The 22,808-nt window shown below is 60.9% G+C and overlaps 1 protein-coding gene and 1 long non-coding RNA gene across 2 annotated transcripts in view; both read left to right on the top strand.

The window, feature by feature from the left end:
- Nucleotides 1-22: 22 nt before the first annotated feature.
- Nucleotides 23-4,135, top strand: LOC125752707 (uncharacterized). Its single transcript, XR_007402831.1, has 6 exons — nt 23-59; nt 149-213; nt 813-871; nt 1,010-2,984; nt 3,836-3,924; nt 4,095-4,135. It is a non-coding gene; the product is annotated as an uncharacterized LOC125752707 (long non-coding RNA).
- Nucleotides 4,136-5,700: 1,565 nt separating this feature from the next.
- The window catches only part of PKD1L1 (polycystin 1 like 1, transient receptor potential channel interacting), a 75,595-nt gene continuing 58,487 nt past the window's right edge, over nt 5,701-22,808 (top strand). The window contains 10 exon segments of the mRNA XM_049095261.1: nt 5,701-5,980; nt 8,824-8,997; nt 10,241-10,360; nt 10,842-11,010; nt 11,472-11,711; nt 12,903-13,035; nt 16,942-17,148; nt 20,007-20,126; nt 20,128-20,189; nt 22,064-22,285. Of these exon segments, the coding sequence (XP_048951218.1) occupies nt 5,767-5,980; nt 8,824-8,997; nt 10,241-10,360; nt 10,842-11,010; nt 11,472-11,711; nt 12,903-13,035; nt 16,942-17,148; nt 20,007-20,126; nt 20,128-20,189; nt 22,064-22,285 (1,661 nt within the window). The 5' untranslated portion in view covers nt 5,701-5,766.

Consider the following 22,808-nt stretch of genomic DNA (forward strand, 5'->3'; position numbering starts at 1 on the left):
CAGGGGAACTGACCTGGGATCACAGAGCTCCCGGGGCAGGTGCTCACGTGCAGACTGGGGTCGGTGGGCCCCGTGGGGCGTGGGAGCTCCAGGCGCCGCTCCCTCCCGTCTGGCCCTAGACTCGCATCCTTTATCACATCCCTTCCAGGTGAAGGTGGCTGTGGGCTTCCTCCTAAGGAGGAGAGTGTTGGAACCTGCCGTCTGTAGTGGTAGGTAGGTCAGAAGCAGAGGGAACAGCCTGGGGCTCACGGCTAGGGCCTGAAGTGTGGGGGGACCCAAGGCCGTCACCTGCGGGGTCTGACGCTGCCTTGGGCAGAAGGTGCCAGAAGTCAGTTGAATTCTTGCTGGTATCTGAGAATTGCTTGGTGTTAAAACAAAAATTAAAAAAAAAAAAAAAAAAGCATTGCTTGATGTTGCAGGGAGGATCCCACCCCCCCATTCCAGAGTTGGGTCTGGGAGCCATAAAAGATCACAGTTGGTAGATTAAATGTTACATAAAAAGTTGATAACCAAATTGGTTTTCCTAGAACAAACACAAATGAGTAAGTACAGCTCCTTACCCCAAGTGAATCTTAGGGGTGGTTAAGATCATAAAACGCACTCCTATAGTTCAGCTGGCAGATTGGGGGTGATTTTCGGCAAACAGACCTGGAGATCTTGAGTTTAGAGTGACAGGACGGGACGCGCTGGGGGGCTGAGCCGTGTCCTCACCCTGCCCCGACCCCTGGTGAATCCCGGGTCTTTGAGGAGGGGAAGGCACCCACTGTCTCGGCTCAGAACATAAGAGCTAGCTTGGCGCTTTCTGTTCTCAGGAGGCCCCGTTCTCTGAAAAACTGTTCCCCGATGGGAATTAAGTTTTTGTGACTGCCAGGTAAAATATTTGGGGCTTTTAGTAACGTCTGTCAGGTAGTCAGCACTGCCTCCCGCAGCCTTGGGGGCGCAGGTGCGGGCGGCCCTGGGGTCACGGGAGGAGGGTGGCCATCGCCCCCCACGTGGTCCCGTCTTGCAGGCCAGCCCCAGCAGCCGGAGGCCTCCCCATCTGCTTCCCTGTTGTTCTTCGCTGTCTCGGGCTCAGCATCAGCACGGCCGTTTGAACAGGTCATTGTGTCCCCAGCCCTAGTCCCCCCCAGAAAACCCTTCGGGTCCGGTGGAGAGCGTGGCGGGTGAATGATCGCCGAGACCCACGCTCTGGGGAGAGACGGGCAGCCGGGCCTTCTCGGGCGAGCCACGGTAGGAGGCCGCCCTGCCACGCACCGGACGTTCCTGCGCATCTCACGCTGCTCAGAGGCGGGCAGCGTTCAGAGCTGCACCTGCTGGATTACTCTGTGGTCTGTCGGTACTTGCTCGAATGACGTATCTTCAGCAAGTTGACCACATTTCTAGAATATCGCTTCCCAAATTTCCTTAGCTGCAGCTGCATTTTCCTGGGTCGGCTGTGGTTTCTTTTCGGCAGCGGCATCAGCTGCTGTGGGAGGACCCGAGGACAGCGGGTGGGGTTCTCCTGAATTCTCCATCTGGAGGGTGCTTGAGAGCTGCCCCCCCGGCTGGATGCTAGGACGCCCGGCACTAGCGTCCCTGTGACCCTAGCATTGCCGACGCTCGCTGGGCATCCGTGGGCCTGGCCTTGCCCCCCCGGCCCGTGGGATACACGTGTCCTGGGCTCCTGCTTGTCCTCAGTCCTGCTGGTTGAAGGTGAGCACTCCCTGCCCCAGCTGGGTGCCTGGGCCGTGAGGCCTGGCGGGGAGGGTAGGCCGCCTCCCGGGAGCAGCGATGCCGACCCAGGTGCCAACCCAGGTGCCGGGGAGCTTGGGGGAGGCTTTATGGGCAAGACGTGAAGCTGCAGGGCTTTATGGGCAAGACGTGAAGCTGCAGGGCGCTGATAGAGGGCGGAATGGAATGTGCGTGGTGGTGGGCAGAGGGCAGAGGTGAGGAAGGAGCAGTGGGGTGTGCGGGGTGAGCGGTCTCCGCGACAGGAGTGCTCATGGGAGGGAGGCCCCGGGGCTGGTGGTTGCGGGGGATCCTTGGGGACAGGGCCCGGGGCTTCATCCCTGCCCCCGTCCCATTGCCTCTGGGTGCTCACGGCTCACAGCACCTGCCAGGGCTCAGGAGAGGGGCTGCCTTAGCGCGGGTTTCCTATCCTCCAGAGGGGATGGGGGCAGTGGAGGGCAGCGGGGCCAGGCGTCTGTCGGCCTGCTCTGCAGCCTTTTCAGGCCCTCGAGGCGCCTTCCTCTGGGGGGTGAGCGCCTAGCCCGGCCCTCAGAGCAGGAGGGGGGTGCACGTGGGCAGTCCCACGAGTGCCCATGAGTGGGTCCCCCAGAGGGGATGGGCCCTTGTTCATCATTGGCTGAAACCACTGACGCTGAAACGGATGTCGAGCACCAGCTAACGCATGGACCCTCCTCCACCCGAGGGTGCTGGCTCCTTTAAGGCACACACGCATAGGGGAGCACTGTTGGGGGCGCTGGGGGCTTGTGCATGTGGGACGAGGCGGTGGCCGCCCCGGAGAGTTGTGACGCACCCTCCACCTCCACTGCCAGCTGCTCCCTCCTGTTTGTCTCAGGGGCTGGATTTTGTCGCGGAAGCCACAGCTGTAGGGCACAGCCGAGGTGGGTGACGGCCTCAAGGTCGGGTCCCCTCCAGGCGCCCTGCCTGCACCCACCCAGGCCCTTGGCATTGTCCCCTGGTTCGCAGGCCCTGCCCCGCGGCTCCAGGAGGTAGGGCACTCCGTGGGGCCGACAGAGACCCTTGAATCCCTGAGCTCATCCTTCCTTTCCCCACTCTGTCCAGCACACTTAGGAGCAGCACGGTCTTGCACAGACAGTCCTGACTTGACGATCGCTCATCTTACAACTTTTCGACGATGTCATGAAAATAATACACGTTCAGTAGAAAACGTACTTGGAGCTTTGAATGGAGATCCCTTCCCATTGCTGGCAACGTGCAGTTCATCCTCTCGCGGGTGCTGGGTAGCAGCTCCCAGGCAGGTTCGCGGTCGCAAGTGTCCGCAGCCGATGCCCCGACGGCCCTTCTGTGCCCACACAGCTACTCCGTTTCCTCCTGTCTGCACAGCATCCAATCCGTTACAGGAGGGAGTCAGCACTTTAGTTTAAAATAGGCTTCGTATGTGAGGGTTTTGCCCGGCGTAGGCTCCTGGAAGTGCCCTGCGCACATTTGAGGCAGGCCAAGCTGAGTTCTGACGTTCGGGAGGTTGGGAGTGTCAAATGCATTTGCCACTTAACAGTATTTTTGACTTACGATGGGTCCATCTGGACACAGCCCCGTCATAAATCAAGGGAGACGTGTGGTGTTCGGCTGGACAGAAACGTCCTACGGAGCCCTGCCTCTGTGCGGGTTCCCTCAGGGGTACCGGGGCTGCTCCGTGGCCACGGCAGTGCTGGAAACAGAGCTGCTCGAGTCGGTAGAGCCAATCCAGTGTCTGAATTGAGAGCCAGTTCAGAGTATCCACTTTGGGATCCTAGTCTCCTGCAGATGCTTCCAGTGTGGCAGCCAGGCTGGTGCTTCCAAAACAGTGGCCAGGCTGTGCCCTCTGGTGCCCACACCCCTGCGCCCTTCAGAGGGACATGCAAAGGCCCAGGTCGGAAGACCCTGACTGACCTCCCTGCCTCCCACCCACCCCCTGCCCTCCAGCTTGCCCCCCGTGGCCCCAAGGACGTGGCCCCGTGGGGACGGGAGGCTAGCCTGCTTTATCTGGTGCCGGAGCTCTGCGGCCCAGCGGGGCCAGCTGCCATCCTGTGAATGAAACAGTCTTACTTTCCCAAATGTACTGGGGTTTTGTGAGCAGCTCTCAAACTAGCACTGTTTGTCCCACTCGCAGGACATTGTGAAAGCCACCAGCAGAGCACCACTAAGTGCCGCCAGCAGGAGGTCGCAGGCCGCTTCGGACCCGGGCGACCACACCGACAGGTATGTCAGTGAGCCCCCTCGGAGCCCCTGCATACGGGCCTCCGGGGACCCGCTTGGGCCGGGGTGCGCTCAGGAGTGCCGTCTGGGGAGGCAGTCCTGGGCCCACGGGCCACGTGAGCCGCGAGTGCCACCAGCCCCCCTGTCCTGCGCCTTTCCCCCTTCATCTTCAGAGAATCCTGGGGACCTTCCGTCACAATCACGAGCTTCTGGAACAGCAGTGGCCCGGACCCCTGTCGCCCACGGAAATGTGCGGTCGGGCCAGGGAGCAGTGTGCCCTGTGGCCTTCTCCAGGTGGGTGCCCGCCCGGCACAGGTGAGCGTGGCCAGAGCGCCACTGGGGTCAGGTGGCCCTGGAGCCCATGGCTGAGGCCCGTTCCCAGGACGCTGCTTGGGCGGCCCGAGAGCAGGCCATGACTCGGGGCCTCCGTAAAGGACCAAGGACACCGCATCGTTGACGTCTGCAGGAGCACCACAGCCCGGCTGGGCGCTCTGGTGTGTAGCTGACCCTGTAAACGTGCTCATGCAGAGCAGCTGAGCCGGGGAGCAGTGTGATCGGGGGACGACAGCGGCCCCCAAGCTCCTGGTGCTGGCTGCTGATCTCCCTTGGCGCCCCCACAGCCCATCTGCAGCGCACAGGCCCCCTGCACCTGCAGCCCCGGAGGAGGGAGCCTCAGCCCCGCTGGGCCCCAGGGCTTCCTGACGGTGCAGAAACCAGTGCCGACCCTGGCCTCGGCCCTGTCGCAACCCCTCCTCCACTTCTTGAATTGCAGCGCAGCTGTCCCCCGGCAGGGCCCTGCCGCCTGAGGGTGCGGATCCCCTCCTGCCCATCTGCAGATGATGTGGCCTCAGACGTGCTTCCAGGGACTGACGTCGCCTCGACCGCTGCGTCCCCGGGGGTCCCCGATGAGGCCGGCTGTGTCCGCCCCGACCAGCTCTCCGACTGCACATCCTCCCACCTTGCCCAGAAGGTAGGGTGAGGGTGGCGGGGAGGCCGGCTTCCACCCTGCACCCCGATCCCGGAGCCACGGCTGGTGAGCTGGCCACGTCACTCGTGGTGGTTGTGTGTGTGGCCAGTGCCTAGGCCCCTGGGAGCCCGACTGCGCAGCCGGCCACTGCTTCCCACCGGAGCCCACGCTACTGCGGGTGCTTTGTGTCTCGGATCGGTCCTCCAGCCGCCCAGCGTGGAGCTGTGATGACTGCGTGTTCCTGGCAGGCGCGCGGGGTGCACGGCAGGGCAGGGACACCACAGGGAGCGAGGACGTGGGCACTGGCACCTCGACATTTCCACGTTGTCAGAGTTTTCTCTCTGCACTTGGCGGGCTGTCTGCCCTGGTTTACGGGCCCAGCCACCGAGGCAAACGATGATCACCCAAGACGTCCTGCGAGCTGGCAGCCGCCACCCCAGCTGTGGGAAGTGGCGCCATCCGTGTTGAGCGTTTCCTCAGAAACATCCGAGGGACACACGTGTGGGCCTCACTTCAGCGACGAGGCAGGGGCTTCCGCGGCTGCTGGGACTAAGGGCCAGAGCAGTGGCTCTGAGATGTTGGCGGCCGTCAGTGTCCCCGTGGGCTCCTGGCCTGCCTTGCACTTGGCGCCAGTGCCCACATGATGCTGGCGCCACGGGCCCCGGGACCCCACGTTGGGCACCAGGGAGAGTAGCCCCGCCATCAAGTCCTGCCACGCTTGCTTTTGGGGCGGGTGGCCCCCCTCCTGCCTCCGCCCCTGCGGGCCGCACCCCTGTACTCCCTGAAGCTGTCCTGCCTCTCCCCACAGCTCCCTCGGCCACGGTGGCTCAGCATCCTGGCCTCGTCCCCCCACTCGCTGTCACCCCGGAGCCGTGTCCATGCACAGTCCTCCTGATGCGCTGGATGCCGCCGACCATGGCTTCCCCGACACGGACGCTTGGGCCCCTCTGAGTCTGGGCTTCCGGGTCCGGGCATCTCCCAAGGCAGCTCTGTGTCTACGGGTGGATTTCGGGGACAGCTCCGGGGTCCAGGTGACGATCTACAATGTGTCCCGGGGAATCGCAGTCACCGCCTACCACCAGTTCAGGAAAGGTAGGGGGCTCAGCGGGGAGGATCAGAACACGGGTGCGGGGCGCAGGGAGGCAGACCCCAGAGGGAGCGCCGGCCACCCTGGGGCGGGCAGGAGACCCCCCGCAACCCCGCGGCGCCTGCCGGGTTGAGATGTCTCAGGAGCCTGCGCCGCACCGCTCCCCATATGCCCTTCCTCGCTCACTCCCACCAGGGGCCCTGGGGTGCACCCCCAGTCCGGGGGGCAGGGGGTGTGCTGAGGCCACGCGCCTGCGGAGCCACGTGACTCCGCCACAGGGAGGGCTTGATCTCTGCTGAGAATCGCACGCACGCACCTTGCACGCTTCGTCACTTGCATGAAATGTCCAACGCTTGCGTTCCGGCCAAGTGGCGCCAAACGTCTTAGTCCGGGCATCTCGGTGCTGGAGCCACTTGCTTGGACAAGGCCCCGGGCCCAGGGCCGCCGGCGGGGGCGGGGGCGGGGGCGAATCCGGACCCTTCCCTGCTCTCCAGCCGCAGCTCACGGCTTTCCGTTCATTGTTTTACATCATGTTTTGAGCGTGGTTCGTTCTCAAAGGTGCGACTCCTACCTCGGGCGACGCCGCTTCTACCTCCGCGATGCCCCGTGCGCCCTACGAGCAGGATCCCGGCCGAGGGCAGCACCCGGCCCCGCTCCCCGCCGCCGCCCGCGTCCACACACGGGGTCCTGGCGGCCGAGCCTGCCCTCCAGGTGCACGGCGGCCCTCAGCGCCACGGATCGGGACACGCCGTCACCAAGCCCCCACCTGCCACTGTCCTTTCCTTGTGTCCCTGCTCAGCGGGGCTGCGGCTGACCATGGTCGGCGGCGGCTTCGTCTTGAGACACTTCAGTGGCGCCCACTGCAGTTGGTACCAGCTTTGAGGTTGATAGAACTTGCCGGATGTTGAGGAACTTCTCATCTTTCCCCTTTTATCAGGACTGACTTTCTTACCTAATTGATTTGAAAGAGACAGAGAGGGAGCATGAGCAGGGGGAGGGACAGAGGGAGAGACTCTGTGACAGGCTCGACTCCAGGACCCTGAGGCCACGACCGGAGCTGACATCAAGAGCCAGGCACTCACACTCCACGTGTCCCAGGATTTTTTTTTTTTTTTTTAATATCCGGAGACATGGGGCACCTCGCTGGTTTATTCAGTGGAGCACGTGGTTCTTGACCATGGGGTCCTGAGTCAAGCCCCACATTGGGCTTAGAGCTGACTAATGATGTGCTTTCTCCACTTTTTTCATTGGTTTAGTTAAAGAACCGGTGTTTGGGGCACCTGGGGGCTCAGTGAGTGAAGTATCTGCCTTCAGCTCAGGTCAGGGTCCTGGGGTCCCGGGATCAAGTCCCTTGTCAGGCTCCCTGCTCCCTGTTCCCCGCGCTGTTGTCGGGGCTGATCCTGGCCGTCCGCGTCCTCGTGCCTGTGCTTCCCACACGCGCTCCCCGGATGCGTAACCTGAGCATCCCGCCGTGTGCTGCTCCCAGTCCCTGTTTCCCTGGGTGACGCGTGTCCGTGCCGTGACTAGTCAGGCCACCCGCTAGCGTGTGGGGTGAGTGCCAAGAGCCTTCCTGTGTTTGGGGCAGTCGTTACCAGATGGTCTTTTGTAACAAATGCATCAGGAAGATGCAGGGAATAAGATCGTCACTTCTCACGGTTCTCAGAGGTGCTGTCCTTCAACGACAGCTTCTGGCCGTGGTCGCGTGTTCCCGTCTCGAGGAGCGGAGCTGCTCCGCTCTAGTGCGGCCCTGGTGCACCTTGCACGGCTCTCACCCACCTCTGACGTGTGGACCGAGTGCAGGTGCACGGCGGAGTCCTCCGTGCTTCGGGAGCCGTCCGCGCGATCCTCCACACGTCCCTGCTGGGGGGCCCTGCGGTCGCTTCCCTTTTCCTCCTTAGAGCTGACTTGATGCTTTTGTGTGGCTCAAAGTGATTATACTTGGGATCCCGTAGCTTTCCGGGCCTGAGCCTCAGTGCTGGTGGCCCCGAGTCCACTCTCTCCGGCCCGCGGTGCGCCTTTCCAGTAGGGAGACACGGTTCGTCTTCCTTCATTTCAGCAAAGATTTGTTTTTTTTTAATTATGTCTTGAAATACGCGTCCTTGCTGGCATTTCCACTCTCTCTCTGGGAGACAGGCCACGCACGCGCTGGGGGCCTTTGTGTCTCGAGTCCGCTCATTTCATCTGCTCACGCCCCTCGCTTCGGCTCCAAACGCCTCCTGTCCTGCTCTGTCGCTTCTGCTTCCTGTGATTCTCTTTGCAATGTCGTCCTCCTTTCTTGCATTTCTGCCCTGTGGTCTTGTGTCATGGAAGCTCCTGATTCTTTCACATGAAATCCCAGAGATCTTTTCCCGTGGGTGGTGTCCTTCGTGGGTTATGACTTGGTACTGAACTTCCCGTCCTAAGCGTGGTGTGTTTCGCGAGCTGGGGCCTCCCTCGCTCCTGCCAGCCGGCTCACCCCACCCCTCGTGGCACCCCCCACGTCATAGAAGGGCGTTGTGTGCGCGTGTCGCATGCGTGTTGTGATGGTCACAGCCACGGCAGTCCGCCTCGCTGCGGCACGGCCAGGGTGTGTTCCAGCCTCGTGAGTGTGCACGACTGCATCCCCTCGGGCCCAGGGCAATGTCAGAACGCGGCGCCCTTTGTGAACAAGAATTATCAGACGCTCGGGACCGTGGAGCATCACAGAGATGCTGCACCCTGCCAGCGTCATGTGCCTGGCCCCGGCCCACAGAGTGGCCCCCCGCGAGACAGGGCCACCTCCGCCGTGTCGGTTCCCAGCAGCCTCACCCATCATCGTCCTCCCGCTGGTAACGGCTCACCACCCGGCCATTCTTGCTTCCTTTTCCAGAAGGAGTCTATGTGCTCAAGGCACTTATTTACAACGACCTTTGTGGACCCGGAAGGGAGCTCGGGCCTTATTACGTGGAGATGGGCCCCGCGACCATGTCAGTGTTCATGAATTCTAGCAGCATCCGCAGGGATGAGCTTCTGGTCTTTGCTGGCTCCCACGCGGATCAGAAAAGTAAGCGACCCATCCGGAGTCTGAGGGCCCACACCGGCCTGCTGGCGGTGAGCGTCCAGGCCGTAGCGATTCTCAGCTCAGATGCGCGCTCGCCTACCTGCCTCATCCGGGACACGATCATTGCCTGGTCCTGTGCCCTGAGGGGCATGTGAGGGTGAAGTCGTGTGACATCCTGGTCCTGGGATTGGCCGCCTAGCAAGGGCCTCGGGTGTGCATCTGAAGAGCAGGAGCTGGGGTGGCCTCTCCTGGGCGTGGCCAGGGCCCGGGGGATTCGGGGGGTGTGGCTGCAGGATGAGGAAGTTCTAAGGGGGACCCTGGGGACTGGGTCCAGACCAAGCACAGAGCGCAGCTCAGCTGGCGGGCACCGGGGATGGAGGAGCACTCACGGGGCGCTGGGGGCTCCGCTCACGCATCACTGCATCAGGCCCCACAGCAACCATGAGGGGCCCCCCTTGTGCTCAGCATCGTAGAGAGGAACCCGCCTCGGGGGCCGGCGGGGCTGACGGAGAACCCCAGCTGGATATCCGCAGCGGTGGAAGGAAGGAGCACCCGAGTGCTTGGTCTGAGGGACAGGGTTACGGGCTTCACTTCCCAGGACTGGGAGAGGGGAAGGCGCTGGGGGCCGTGTCCGGAGGCTCCCACGCAGCTCGTTCCACGCACTGACGCACACTTCGCAGGCAGTCGGTCTCCCGGAGCCTCCTGTCCGAGAAGTCAGAAAGCACGGCTGGGAGGGTATTTTAGCCTTGGGTTCTGTGCCGGGAGTGGGAGGCGGAAGCTCAGGCACAGGCAGGAAAGCAGGGAGTCCCGTGCAAATCAAACACAAGCTTCCGTCCGCGGTCACTGCCGCGTCACAGCCACGATGAAGCTTCAGGTTCTCTTAGTGGGATGACATCACTGAGGCATGGGATACTTATTTTGCAGAAATTCCAAAGCACCAATGAACGAAACACCCACTGACTCTTATCACTGTTATAAATGAGCATTTTCTCGCTATAAATGGAGAAAGTGCACAGAACAGCAGTACTTGGGAAAAAAAAAAAAAAAAGAGGAGATCCGCCTCCTTTCCCCATAAAGATGGGTGAGCTGTTGGGAATCTTCCCTGCACGACAGCCCTCGGGGACCCAGCAGGACCTTGGGGTTCAGAGAGGGAACGCAACGGATGGGAGACACTGGTCACCCGCCGCGAGAGACGAAGGAGCGACTGCAGGGCCCTTGCACAGGTTTCGTTCTGTCTTCTGTTCAGGCACCGTTGTCACACATCACTTTGCAGCCGGTCCCCCGTGTAACGTGTCCTTCACATGTCAGAGCTGTGTGGCCGGTGGCCAGGCTTGGCCCAGCGTGACTGTCCAGTATCGGATGCAGCGTACGTCTCCACTCTGACCCTGCACTGCTGGGTCCGTCGAGGTCACGGGGGCCCCGGCACGCCCCGGAATCTGTGACTCGCTCTGCTGAGATTCATATTTGCCCTTGAAGCAGCCCTGTGTTCACCTGCAGGTCGTTCTAGGGCTTTCTAGAAGCCACACGCGTGGCGCCTCCGACCTGAAGGCATGGGGTGGGTCCAGGAGCAGGACCCCTCTGCAAGCCCCCGGGCCTGTCCCATGGCCTTTCAAGGAGAAGTCACGGGGATGCTTGTGCATTGGCCCTGTCACTTGATGAGCTGTGGCTTTGGTGGCCTTTGGTCTGCAGCCAGAACCACCCAGCTGGGCTGTCATCGCAGCCGTACGTGCGGGTGGGCAGGCTGGGGATCCCGCTCCCGGCCCCAGGGCATGGGAGGTGAGGATGCTGCGTCCCTGGACGGCCCCCGCCCTCCGCGCCAAAGCTCTGTGCCTCCCCTGCTCTCACAGCCGTCTCTGTCTACACAAACGGAACCATGTTTGCCACTGACATCGACATCACTTTCCTGGCTGTCACGGAGGAAACGGCCCCCTTGGAGTTCGTGTGGTCCTTTGGAGAAGGTCCAGCCCTGAGGACAACATCCAGGAGCATTAAGAGAAGACTCAGCATCCCCCAGTGGTGAGTGAACGAGGGTGGTGACGGGCTGGCGGCCTAGTCATGTGTTGGTCCCCCGGCTGCCCTAGGATGATCTCTGGAGCGCTTTGGCGAGTGGGGGGGACTCACATTCAATGTTATAGGACGAGGAGGTCCCTCTGCCTGAACTAGGGGCGGGCCTGGGGCTTTGGAACCAAGCGGTCCTGGGTTCAGATCCAACCCCCTCCACCTAAATCAATCCCCATCCAAGCAGGGGTCACAGTGCTGACCCTGCTGCTCTGCCAGTGACTGACACGATGACAGGGGCGGGCCCAGCGTCCCTGCCACCTGTCCCGGTAAGCGGGAACCACGGGGTCGGGGAGGCCCTTTTCTGTGGACGAAAGGCACCCCCTGCCCTTCTCTGGGGTGAGAGGGCCGCTCCCTACCTCTGACCTCTCTGACCCGCTCTTGTCACCCCCCGGCCCTGTCCATGGTTCTCACTGCAGGTACAGCGTGACGGTGCAGGCGGCCAGCAGGCTGGGCAGGGTGGCCTCGGAGCCCCGCCGCATCAGGACGCAGAGGAGAATCGTCGCCAACCGGCTGGTGTCTCCCCTCTCAGCTCTGCTGAATGCCAGCGTCACCTTCACGTGCAGACTCAACTTTGGCACCAACGTGGCTTTCCTGTGGGACTTTGGGGATGGCACCGTGGGCCCGGGGGGCAGCTCTGCCCATCACACCTACCAAAGGTGAGCTGTGCAGGCGCAGGTGCAGGCGCAGGTGCAGGCGCAGGTGCAGGTGCAGCCCTGCGGGTGGTGCTGGAGACGTGAGCCCCAGCTCTGCACAGCCCACCTAGCAGCACATGCAGTTGATGGATACTGGGAAGACTCAGATGAACCCCCTGCTCTCCAGGAGCTCACGGCCTGGGGCCCGGGCATGGCAGGAAGGAAAACTGACCCCCTCAGTGCCAGATGCACGGGTAGGGCGGGGAGACAAGAGGTAGGACCACCAGGGGCTCACCATCCTCCCGAGAGTGTCCAGCATGAGTGAGCGCCTCCTGTTTGGAGAAGGACTGGAGCATTATGGACGCCCCGGCATAGCGGGACCACTGGGGGGAGGCAGGCGTGCCCAAGGGAGGCCAGGGGTGTGCGCTGCAGGGCTCGCCCTGGCACGGGTGCCCAGGTGCTCAGGCCAGGGAGGCCTCCGGGTGGAGCTGAGCCTCGGCTGGCACGACGCTGGGGCGCCAGCAGCAGCAGGGACAGGTGGCAGTCCTTCCTCCGGGCAGGACTTCCTCAAGAGCCCCTGGCCTTGCCGTGCGCAAGGACATACCCGAAGGGCCGCGTCGCTAGCTCTCGATGTACCGGTGCCTTCTCCTCTGGAGGTGGGTGTTCAGATAGCAAAGGAGTGGGCAACAGTGCCCAGGTGGGCCCACCCGATGGGCACCCGGCCCAGGCTCCTGGCAGTGTGCTTCTGCCCCGCGCCCTACCTGTTGTCTAGCTCCCCAGGCTCCCCGACCCCCGGCACCCCGAGCAGGACCCCGAGCAGTGTTCCATACTGACACCGCGAAGGCAGGGGGCTCCGGCCCTGTGGGTCGGGGAGCTGGGTAGGAATACCGTGCCCAGACATCCCGGTCGGGGGCCCGCGGTGCCCATCGCATGGAGGTCAGCCCATGGCACGTAGAGGGGCCAGGCCGTGGCTGCCGGGGGTCCCCACGCGAACGGCTACTTCTCCGTCAGCGGGTGACGTCGGTCTGGGAGCCGGGCACCTGGCTCCCCCCGCCCTGCACGGCAGGTGGCCCACGTGGACATTTGTCCTCACGGATGCGCTGTCAGTCCGTCGAGTCCTGTCCTCACGCGGGTGGAGGGTGTTCTGGAGGAAGAGGGAGCGGCAGACATCTGCCAGGCCGCATGTGTTCACTCCCGTGGCTGTGGCCCTTCCAGGGAAGGACAGTTCACCGTCCAGGTCCGAGCCTTCAACGACGTCAGTGCTGTCTCCCTGGCAAAGCAGCTGTTTGTCGTGCGGGAGCCGTGCCAGCCACCCCCCGTGAAGAACATGGGGCCGGGGAAGGTGCAGGTAGGGCCAGGCCTGGTGGTCATCGCGGCATGGGGAACCGGGGGCGGAGAGGAGCTCTGGCACCTGGAGCTGCTGTAGCGGACGTGGAGGGCGCGTCTCGGGGCTTCTGGGGCCTGGTGCCTCGGCCGAGGGAGGGCCCATCCTGGCCCCCGTGTGCCTGCTCTCAGGGGCTTGGAGAGGTTGCTTGTGCAGGGGTGTCTGTGGGGCTCAGTCAGTTGAGCCTGCCTTCTCAGGGTCCTGGGTTTGAGCTCCACGTGGGGCTCCCTGGGCAGTGGGGATTCTGTCTCCCAAATCAATCAATCACTAAGGCATGGCTGCGCGAAAATGTGAGCATTTTCAGGAGAAAGGGATGTTTGGATTCACGTGATGTCAACACCCAGGGACACGGTCGCTCCTTCCCAAGCGCTTACCAGGGCTTAGGAAGCACCGGGCAGCTTTCTGCTTCTTCTGTTCCTTCGAGCCTCCGGGTTGGAGCGGATTTCCCTCCCTGGGGCCGAAGTGCCCAGTGACACAGGCAACCCACGGCCCGAGGCGCTGCTGCATTCGCCCGTGAGTTCTGTGGCTCTCCGGCCCCAGAGACACCTGCTGGGCCTCTGACCGGGGTGTGGGGTCGGGCGTGGAGACCGGGGGGACACACAGAGCGTCCCTAGGGCAAGGCCCTGGTGGTCCTGGCACGTGGGTCCTGCGGGACGTGACGGCCACCCATGGGCGAGACGCAGGCGCCGCTAGGCCAGCACGCACCCACGTGGTCGGCATTCTGCATGGGCGGTGGGCTGAGTCGGGGAGAGGGACAAAGCGTTCAGGGGGACCCCAGTGTGGAGACTGGAAGCGGCCAGAGCCAGGGCGACAGGGGTCTGGGCCTAAATCCTGACCGTGGGTGCACCCAGGGCTCGGGGCTTCTCCCCCATGAGCCTGGTCCAGGGAGGCATCCGCAGCCCCAGGTCCACACGGTACTGGCTGTGCGACCCGGGTTCTGGTCTAAAAAGAGGTACTTAGGGGTTTTTCACATTTGAAGCAAAGGAAACAACACCGATGAGTCCATTTTTTTCTTTATTTTGTTTTTCTTGGACACATTTTCTAAAAGGATAAAGGAAAAGAGAGAATCACCTAAAATGCAGCAAGAGCGCACTCCTGTGTCTCACACGGCAGGAAGGCCAAAGGTCGATTCCCACCTAGAAGGAATCGCGTATTTCTTAAAATCCCACTTCCCAACTCCTCCTAGAAGTTTACCCTTTTCTCCACTTTTGTGGGAGTTTTTCATTAACAAGTCCTGCAGGGGAGCTTGTGTGCTCACTGTCTACCCCGAGGGGGGTCCTGCCAGTGGGGCAAAGTCTTCATCCCTTGGTCCTCATCCCTCCTCCACCCTTATCCCTCACCCCTGGGCCTCAGCCCTCTTCCATCCTCCACCCTCCACCCTCCACCCTCATCCCTTCTGCACCCTCCTCCCTCATCCCTCTGCCCTCCTCCATCCTCCACCCTCCACCCTCGTTCCTCATCCCTCCTGCACCCTCCTCTCTCATCCCTGGGCCCTCAGTCCTCCTCCCTCCATCCCGCAGCCCTCAGTCCTCCTCCATCCTCCACCCTCCATCCTCCACCCTCCACCTTCCACCCTCACCCTTCATCCCTCAGCCCTCCTTCATCCTCCATGGTCATTCCTCATCCCCCCCTCCAACCTCATCCCACCTCCACCTTCATCCCTTACCCCTGGGCCCTCGGTCATCCTCCATCCTCCATCCTCCACCCTCTACCCTCCACCCTCCACACTCATCCCTTCCGCACCTCCTCCCTCCTCCCTCCTCCATCCTCCACCCTCCACCTTCCACCCTGACCCCTCAGCCCTCAGCCCTCCTCCGCCCTCAGCCCTCATCCCTGGGCCCTCAGTCCTCCTCCCTCCATCCCGCAGCCCTCAGTCCTCCTCCATCCTCCACCCTCCATCCTGTTCCTGGAGAAAAAAAAGAGGCAGAGACACAGGCAGGGGAGAAGCAGGCTCCCTGCGGGGAGCCCGATGCGAGACTCGATCTCAGGACCCCAGGGTCATGCCCTGAGCTGAGTGGAAGGCAGATGCTCAACTGTTGAGCCCCCAGGTGCTCCGGCAGTGATCTCTAAAGGTAACCTAACCCTAGCTCATTATCCCACTGCTCTGTCTCCAGAATTTCTTAATGCAATTGTTTGATGTGGGATGCACAAAGATTTCTTATTTAAAAAAAATAGAGAGAGAATAGGGGAAAAAAAAGCTTTTCTTCATCAGCTAGATCTGTAATTTCCCTAAAATATTGTTAGTTCAAAAAAGCGAGAAAATAGCGCTGGAATCTTTCCCTTAATTCTCAGCCTTCGGAGAGGGAGGGTGAGCACCGGCCTCTTCTGATGTGGTGCTCTTCTGATGCTGAGCTGTGGGGGCTTCGTGGGAGGACGGGGGCAGGGGCCGCTGATTCTCCGCGTGATCGACGTCGTGTTAGCTCTTCCGTCATTGCAGACATGGTCTGTGAAAGGCTCGGGGTGGCCTGTCTGGGGCCCGTCGGGTTCGCTCTGGGCTCGGGCCTTCTGCCTCCCCGACTGGTCTTGGAAAGCTCCTGCCGTGCCCACGGGCAGCTGCCTTCGCCTGGAAGTGGCATCTCTCGACGGAGCCCCAGGCTTTCGCATAGGGTGACGGGGGGCGGAAATCTGGTGCAGGGGGTGCTCGGTGTTCCTGGGGCGTCATCGTGTGCCAGCTCCGTAGAGCACATGGCAGGGAGTCACACATTCAGCATAAAGTAGGCCATGATTTCACCTGCTGTTTCCCATCCAGAAACATTACGTATGCAGAATTTACATGTTTTTGAGACATTTTATGCTTGAATTCTCTCCTATTAAAAGCTCTGCGTCTATAACATCAACATCATTAATTATTAGCACTTTTCCTAATATATATGGGAAATGTTTTCAAAGTAACAATATCAGAAGTGAAACCTCTTTGTGAGTTTTCAGATTTATCTGTGGTTCGTTCTTTGGCCCTTAGAATATATCCTCAAGACGCTGTACATTGAAGTAACTTGAAACATTTCTCTTTTCTCTCTTGCTTCCTTGAAATATGGTTGCATTCCTTCGTTTGGGTTCCCGGTTAGCAAATAAATTTTTGGTTTCTTTTGCTTTGTTTTTGCATTTTGACTTGATTTTTGAATATATACAACATTTATGTAATTTCATAGCCAAAAGCCTACAATGAAATGTAAGTGTAAATTTCATTTTGTGATTTGCCCACGTATGTCTTTGCCCATTTTTCTATTGGAGATGTTGAAAATGTCTTACTGACTTTAAACAAAATTAACTGTCATGTATTTTGCAAATGCTTTTCTTTTTTCTCTGTTGATTGCTTTTTAAAATGATTTTTTAAAAAAGAAAAAAAAAGATTTATTTTTTTAGGGAGGGAGACGAGAACACGAGCAGAGGAGGGGCAGAGGGGGAGACTCTCCGGCAGACTCCCCCTGCTGAGTGGGGCTTGATGTGGGGCTCGGTCTCATGGTCTGAGCCAAAATCAAGAATTTGATTCAGTCACTCAGCCCTCAACCCGTGAGCCACCCAGGCACCCCTAAAATGAGTTTTGACGTTCAAGTTATTTTTTATCGGAATCAAATCTCTTAACTCTCTCCTTTTGTATTTTCCCATTAACGTTATGCTTAGGATTTTTTCTCATGATCATTTAAGTATAAATAGTCACTTATTCTTCTTGTTTTTATATCAACTTGTTAACTTTTGTCTGTAGAAATGACATACATTTGTTTCCGTGCTTTATATTACAACTGTAAGGATCCCACCTGTGATGGTGCAAATGTGTATAATTTGCGTACCCTGCTGAGAGTAAGCGTTGGTGCTTCTCTGCGGCGTTAGACATAATGGACGTTTCGAGATCTCTTTCTCCTTAACCCGCAGGTGTGGAGGTCTCAGCCTGTGACTCTGGGCGTCACGTTCGAGTCTGCGATCCTCTGTGACATCTCCCAAGGCCTCTCCTACACCTGGACCATCCAGACCTCCGAGGGGTGGCCAGTGCCCCTGCCCCCTGGTGTCAGCACACGCAGGCAGACCATCACTGTCCCCGGCTACTTCCTGGAGCTTGGGAACTACACCGCTCTCGCCAGGGTGCGTGACCGGCTCACAGGCTTCCCGCCAGCCTCAGAGCAAGAGCTCAGCCCCTGTCTCCCCAGCCTGCTCTATCCAAGACAAAGAGGGTTACACAAGTGTGGCTGGGCTCCTGAGAAATGCTTCAGTTCCCCTGAGAGAGCAAATTTCATGTCTGAACCCGGGCAAAGTAATTGTGAAAATCTTGTTCTTCTAACAAAAGCCTCCTGTGCATCCGCTTTGACGGTGTCTCTGAGGTAGTCCCGGGATGTCAGGGGAATAGCTGTGTCATCACAGAGCTTCTGCCTGGAAAGGGAGGGGATGTTGTCAGAGAACTGAGGTCATGAGGGCACCCTGGTGACAGGGCCGCTGTTGGCACTTGGTGTATTGTGGCTGGAAAAATGGTGAAAATGTGTCATGATCCCTTCTAGGAGAGTCGGCTTCATGGAACAGAGTCTGTTCGCAGGCAGACACTGGGGCTCGTGCCCGGGGTGCAGGCTGGCAAAGCAGGCAGGGAGCAGAGGCTGGAGGGGGCGTCCGGAACCCCCTGCCACGTGGGCTCTGCAGTGGCAGCGTGGGTGGACGTAGGTGGACTTGGCCTTAGCCACCTGCCCTGCTGACTGCTTGTAAAAAATGACCTGGGAAATTCAAAGGAAGTTCTGAGGCTGAGCGCGTGGAGCGGAGCAAGGCCACTCCCTGTTTTCCTGGTGACAAGAGGCTGTCTGCGCCTGGCTCTGCTCCAGGGAGATAAGGATGCAGGGAGGACTATGTAGCCTTAGCCCCCCGGAGCTTGACAGCTCCTGGGGAAGGGAGAGCATGAGACAGGGAGCCCGGGGTGGGCTGTGAGCCAGGTCAGGAGAGGACCCGGGGTGGCCCAGGCTGTGGATGGCCCCATGGAAGCTCTTGGGCTCTGAGAGGGTGGGCAACGGAATATGGGTCTGAGCACAAGAGTGTGGGTTTCTTCTGAAGACTAGGGGAAGGCAGAAATGAAGGGGTCGGGCTTCAGTGCTTAGTGGGCCATGTTGGAAATGGTGGAGGGAGTTCAGGTGGATGTGGGGGGCTAGGGGATTGTGCTGGGGTCCCTGAGCAGGAGGGCAGGGCAGTGGGGGAGGAGGGTAGATTGCAGCTGGGCTGCTGGGGCCCAGAGCAGACCCTGTGGCTGCAGTGGCCGCCCTCCCAGCCTGACTCCAGGTGTCCCTAGGGGGGCAGGAATGAGGTGCAGGCATAATCCCACACTGGGTGGCTGTCCCGCTCCTGAGAGGCCAGGTGTCTATGGTGGTTCTCCGGCCCGAGACTATGCAGACCACACATACTGTTGGAGGTTAGTGGGGGGTTATTGTGCAGGTACCTGGTTCCTACTGTGTAAGGACACAATGACAACCTGGCAAAGAGAGGAGGGGACAGGACAGCGTGCCCGCGAGGTCCCCTCTCCCTCCGTGGCTCTGAGCAAGTGCACAGCTGTGTAAGATGCGCGGTGACGGGCACTGCAATGCTGAGGGGACCAAGCACCGTGGGCTGGTGTGTCCGGGGCTGCGAGACGTCCTTTCCCCAGGCTCCGGCCGGCAGGGTCACGGCACCACTCCTGCCCACGAGGGACGGCTTAAGGGAGGGGTGAAGCCACCACGCTCAAGGGCCCCCGTTGCCTGGCACACTTACTCATGGGCCACTTCGTCGCCGGGGAGCAGGCTCCGGCCACGTCTCCCTCCAGGTCCTGCCTCGATGAGGTGCTTTGAGGTGCTTTCGTTCGAATCTGAGCTGCTCGTTGCATGGCTCGGGGGTCGCACCGTCAGAGGTCCCGCCATCCCACCATGCTGATGGGCAGCTCCCGCACCTGCACGTCCCCATCCTGGGACAGTGCAACACTCCTTGGGCGGGCCTGGCTGAGCCGGCAGACATGGGAGTGTGATCCCAGGGGGCTCGATGGCCGCCAGGTCGCCCTAGGGGAGCCACCAGCAGGGAGCCGCAGCGCCTCTGAAGGAGACTGAGGACCAGGCGCAGCCCACGAAGCGAGCAGCAAGTGTCATGCTCTCATTTGCTTTGGTTTCCAAATTGCGTCAAAGTCCTCAAAGAGCCCTTTGGGACGTCCTGTTTATCGAACGTTCCAGGATTCCCGAGGTTCCAAGTATGTGTCTTGAAGTTCATTTACGTTGCTTCAAGACCATCACGTGGAGGCCACAAGTGTAGGTTGATTTTTTAAGATTTTATTTATTTACTTATACATTTATTTGAGAGAATGAGAGGGTGGGAGGGTGGGAGAGGTAGGAAGCATCTCCAGCGGACTTTGCGCTGAGCGCGGAGCCCCAAACGCGGCTGGATCTCATGACCCTGAGATCGTGAGCTGAGCGGAAACCGGGAGTTGAATGCTCACGCAGCCACCCTAGGAATGCAATTTAGGGACAAGCCAGCTCTGCCAGCCAAGACTGTGGACAGGCTTCCCGTCGTAGGGCAGGCTCGGCTCAGGACCGTGTGCAGATGATGGGGAGCTGAGTCACGGAGGCGGGAGCTGTGCCCACTCGCCCCTGCCCTCCTGCACTCCGGCCACCGTGGCTCTACTCGGGGCACAGCTGGCTGTTCCTCTGACACAGGTGACGTGCTAGGGTCCCGGTACCTGGGCCGCTCTGGAGCTGCTGCGGGACCCGGTGGCACGTTTACACTCACCAGCTTCCTTCCAATTTTGTCTTATTTTTTAAAAACTTGATTTATCTAAGTCATCTCTGCACCCAAGGTGGGGCGTGAACTCATGCCCCAAGTTCAAGAGTCTCACATTCCACTCAGAGCCGGTGGGCACCCCAATGTCCTTCCAGCGGTAGAGGGCGGTCTGGCTCCAGCGAGCATGCTGCCCGGGCCCCGAGTGACGCCCCCTTGTCGTCACGTTGCAGGTTCAGGTGGATGGCAGCGTCGTGCACAGCAACTACAGCGTCGGGGTGGAGGTGCGGGCCAGGGCCCCCGTCAGCGTCATCTCCGAGGGCACGCAACTGTTCATCTCCAGGTCCCCCTCAGTCACCAGTCATCCTCAGTGGCTCCCAGTCCTACGACCCAGACAACCCCGGGGCCACCCTCAGGTGAGCGCGGGAAGGCCGTGGGACCGCTGGTGAGGTGGAGGCAGCCTTTCTGCTCGCCCGTGGCCCCCTCCCAGCCAGGGCTCAGAACGCCGGCACGGGTGGCTGTAGAATCCCGCTGGCATCATCTGCACCCTATTGGGACCTCTGCCTTTATCTGTTGAGCTAACGTCTCACTCAGGACCCTCGCGTGGGGAGCGTGGGGGAGGGGCAGGAGGAAACCCGGAGCAGCATTGGAAGTTGGCATTTATGGCACATTTTGAAAAATGAAGCTTAAGTATCGTCTCCTGTCTGTGCAGGCTGCCTAACAAACCCCACAGCCTGTGAGCTTGTAAACAGTGGACACTTCTCTGTGTGGACGTGAGGCCGGAAGGCCAGATGGACGTGCCGGCCGCTTTGGTGTCTGGGGAGGACCTGGTTCCCAGCTGGTCCTCACAGGGCGGAAGGGGCTCGGGGGCTCTCGATGGGTTCTGCTATAGGAGCACCAGGTGTCCCTGCCTGAGACAGCCCCCTTCCCCTGCCGTCATCCTGGGCGTTAGGTTTCCCCATCTTATAGGGCATTCAGTGCTCAGCAAGTAGGCTCTTCTGGTATTCCTTGCTTTGGTGTCTGGGGAGGACCTGGTTCCTAGCTGGTCCTCACAGGGCGGAAGGGGTTCGCATGACCTGGAACACGCATCCTCCACGGATGCCACCCAATGCCCATGACCTAGAACACGCATCCTCCATGGACACCATCCATGTGCCGGTCACCTGGAGCATGCATCCTTTGTCCAGACGGCTCTTGGCCTTCAGGTTGGGTGTCCTGCCATCTCCTGGCCTGGTCCCTCTGCGGCCTTTCCATCTCTGCCGACGGAGGCATCCTTCCAGTCTTTCAGGCCAAAAACCTTAAGCAGTTCTCTTTTTCTCTCCCGCTTCCTGGCCAGTCTGTTGGGAAAACTCACTGGCCCCATCCGGGCCGAGTGGCATCTTGGGCTCCTTTCAGGGGTCTCCTCCCCAGCCCCCATGTTCCCTGTGACCATCATCAGACCATGCCTCACAGAGCAGGTGGACGGAGTCTTGTCAAGCTCTGCTCCAACCCTGTGGCTCTCAGCAAGAGCACAGAGGCTCCGTGCCTCAGCGTCCACCATCACCTGCGCCCCGAGTCCTCACCCTGCCCTGCGGTTCCCGCCTGCCCTCAGACGCCCAGCTATGCTTCTCCCTTGGTGCCTTGGCAGTGGGGTCGCCTTCTGCATCTTGCCTCAGTTTGCCCCTGAACTGTCACCACCCATCTCCTCCGTCAGACATCGTGTGCCCAGGGAGGCTTCCAATGACCTCATCCACAGGGATGACGGTCCCGTGTTGAGTCTGCGGTTTGTCCATAGCTCCTTCTGCCTGTGACATCCCATATTCACTCACTCGCTGCAGGCACCGTCAGTGCTCTGTCCCTGCTGCAATCCACTCCAGGAGGGCAGGGCTGTGGCTGGCACAGCGTGGGTCCTCCACGACTATTCCTGAACAGCTAGAAGAGTCACTTTGTCTCTTCACCCCGTGAGCGGGGACGTTTGCTGCGTCCCAAGTGTGGGCTTTGGTGGAGGCGAGAGGCGGCCACTGGGCTCCCCAATCACATGCTTGTGTTCTGGGTACGTCCGGCGCCCGGCCTCAGGAGACATGCTTCTTGTTCACTCTGTGCCCCCCCGTGTGAGCCCCGCGTGGTGCCCACGAGCTGGAGTCCAGCGTGCGTCTGCTCCCTGGGTGCGGGGACCACGCCCACCAGGCCTGGAGGAGGAGGAGCGCTCCCCCCGAGGGCCTCCCCCCCCCCCCCCCCCCGCCTGCTCCCGGGCCCAGGGAAGCCCGTTTAGTGAGCCGGCGCGGTCGCCCCACGGCAGCTTCTCCCACAGGTACCACTGGACGTGCACCGCGGCCGGCGCCCCCGGGGAGCCCTGCTTCACCGCCTCCTCTCCGCACAGCCTGCGTGCCGGGGCCCCCTCCCTTTCTTTTCCTGCCAGCTCTCTCAGCAACAGCTACGACCAGTTTCTCGTGACGCTGACCGTGTCCAGCGCCGGCCGGAACTCTTCAGAGGCGCAGGTGTTCCTGTCCCCGCGCCCCGACACGGCACTCAGGTACTGTGTGCCCCGTGCCCCCTGTGTGCTGGGCCCGGGGGTGATGGGGGGTCGTCGGGACCTGGGGCCACACAGGACCCCTGTGCTGAGGGCCAAGGGGCCCGACTGACGAGGGCTGGGGCCTGGGGACGCGCGTACAGGCTACTGCTGACGTGGGGGGCTCCTAGGAGGAGGCGCCCCTCCAGCCCAGCAGCTGCCCCGAGGCAGAGGCCTGTGCTGGGGCTCGGGGCTGAGGCACCCGGGGCCTCGCCTCAGGGCCTTGCGGGCATCACGGGGCTGGGCCACGTGTGACGTCGAGGCAGCACAGGGCGCAAGGGTAGGGAAGCGCTCCATCGGCAGCTGGGTCTGCAACGAGGAGGCCAGACCCCGGATGCATGAGCCGCAGCTGCTCCCGTCACCCCCGGGGGCCTGGGTCATCAGGGAGCGGGCCGGGGGCACGCAGGTCACCTGGACGGGCCCAGACGGGCAGGCCGCTTCCGTACACAGACCTGCGAGGGACCTGGGCAGTCACCACCTCGACGTG

This window comes from Canis lupus, chromosome 16 (genome assembly GCF_003254725.2).
Source record: "Canis lupus dingo isolate Sandy chromosome 16, ASM325472v2, whole genome shotgun sequence".
In the NCBI taxonomy this organism is placed as follows: Eukaryota; Metazoa; Chordata; class Mammalia; order Carnivora; family Canidae; genus Canis; species Canis lupus.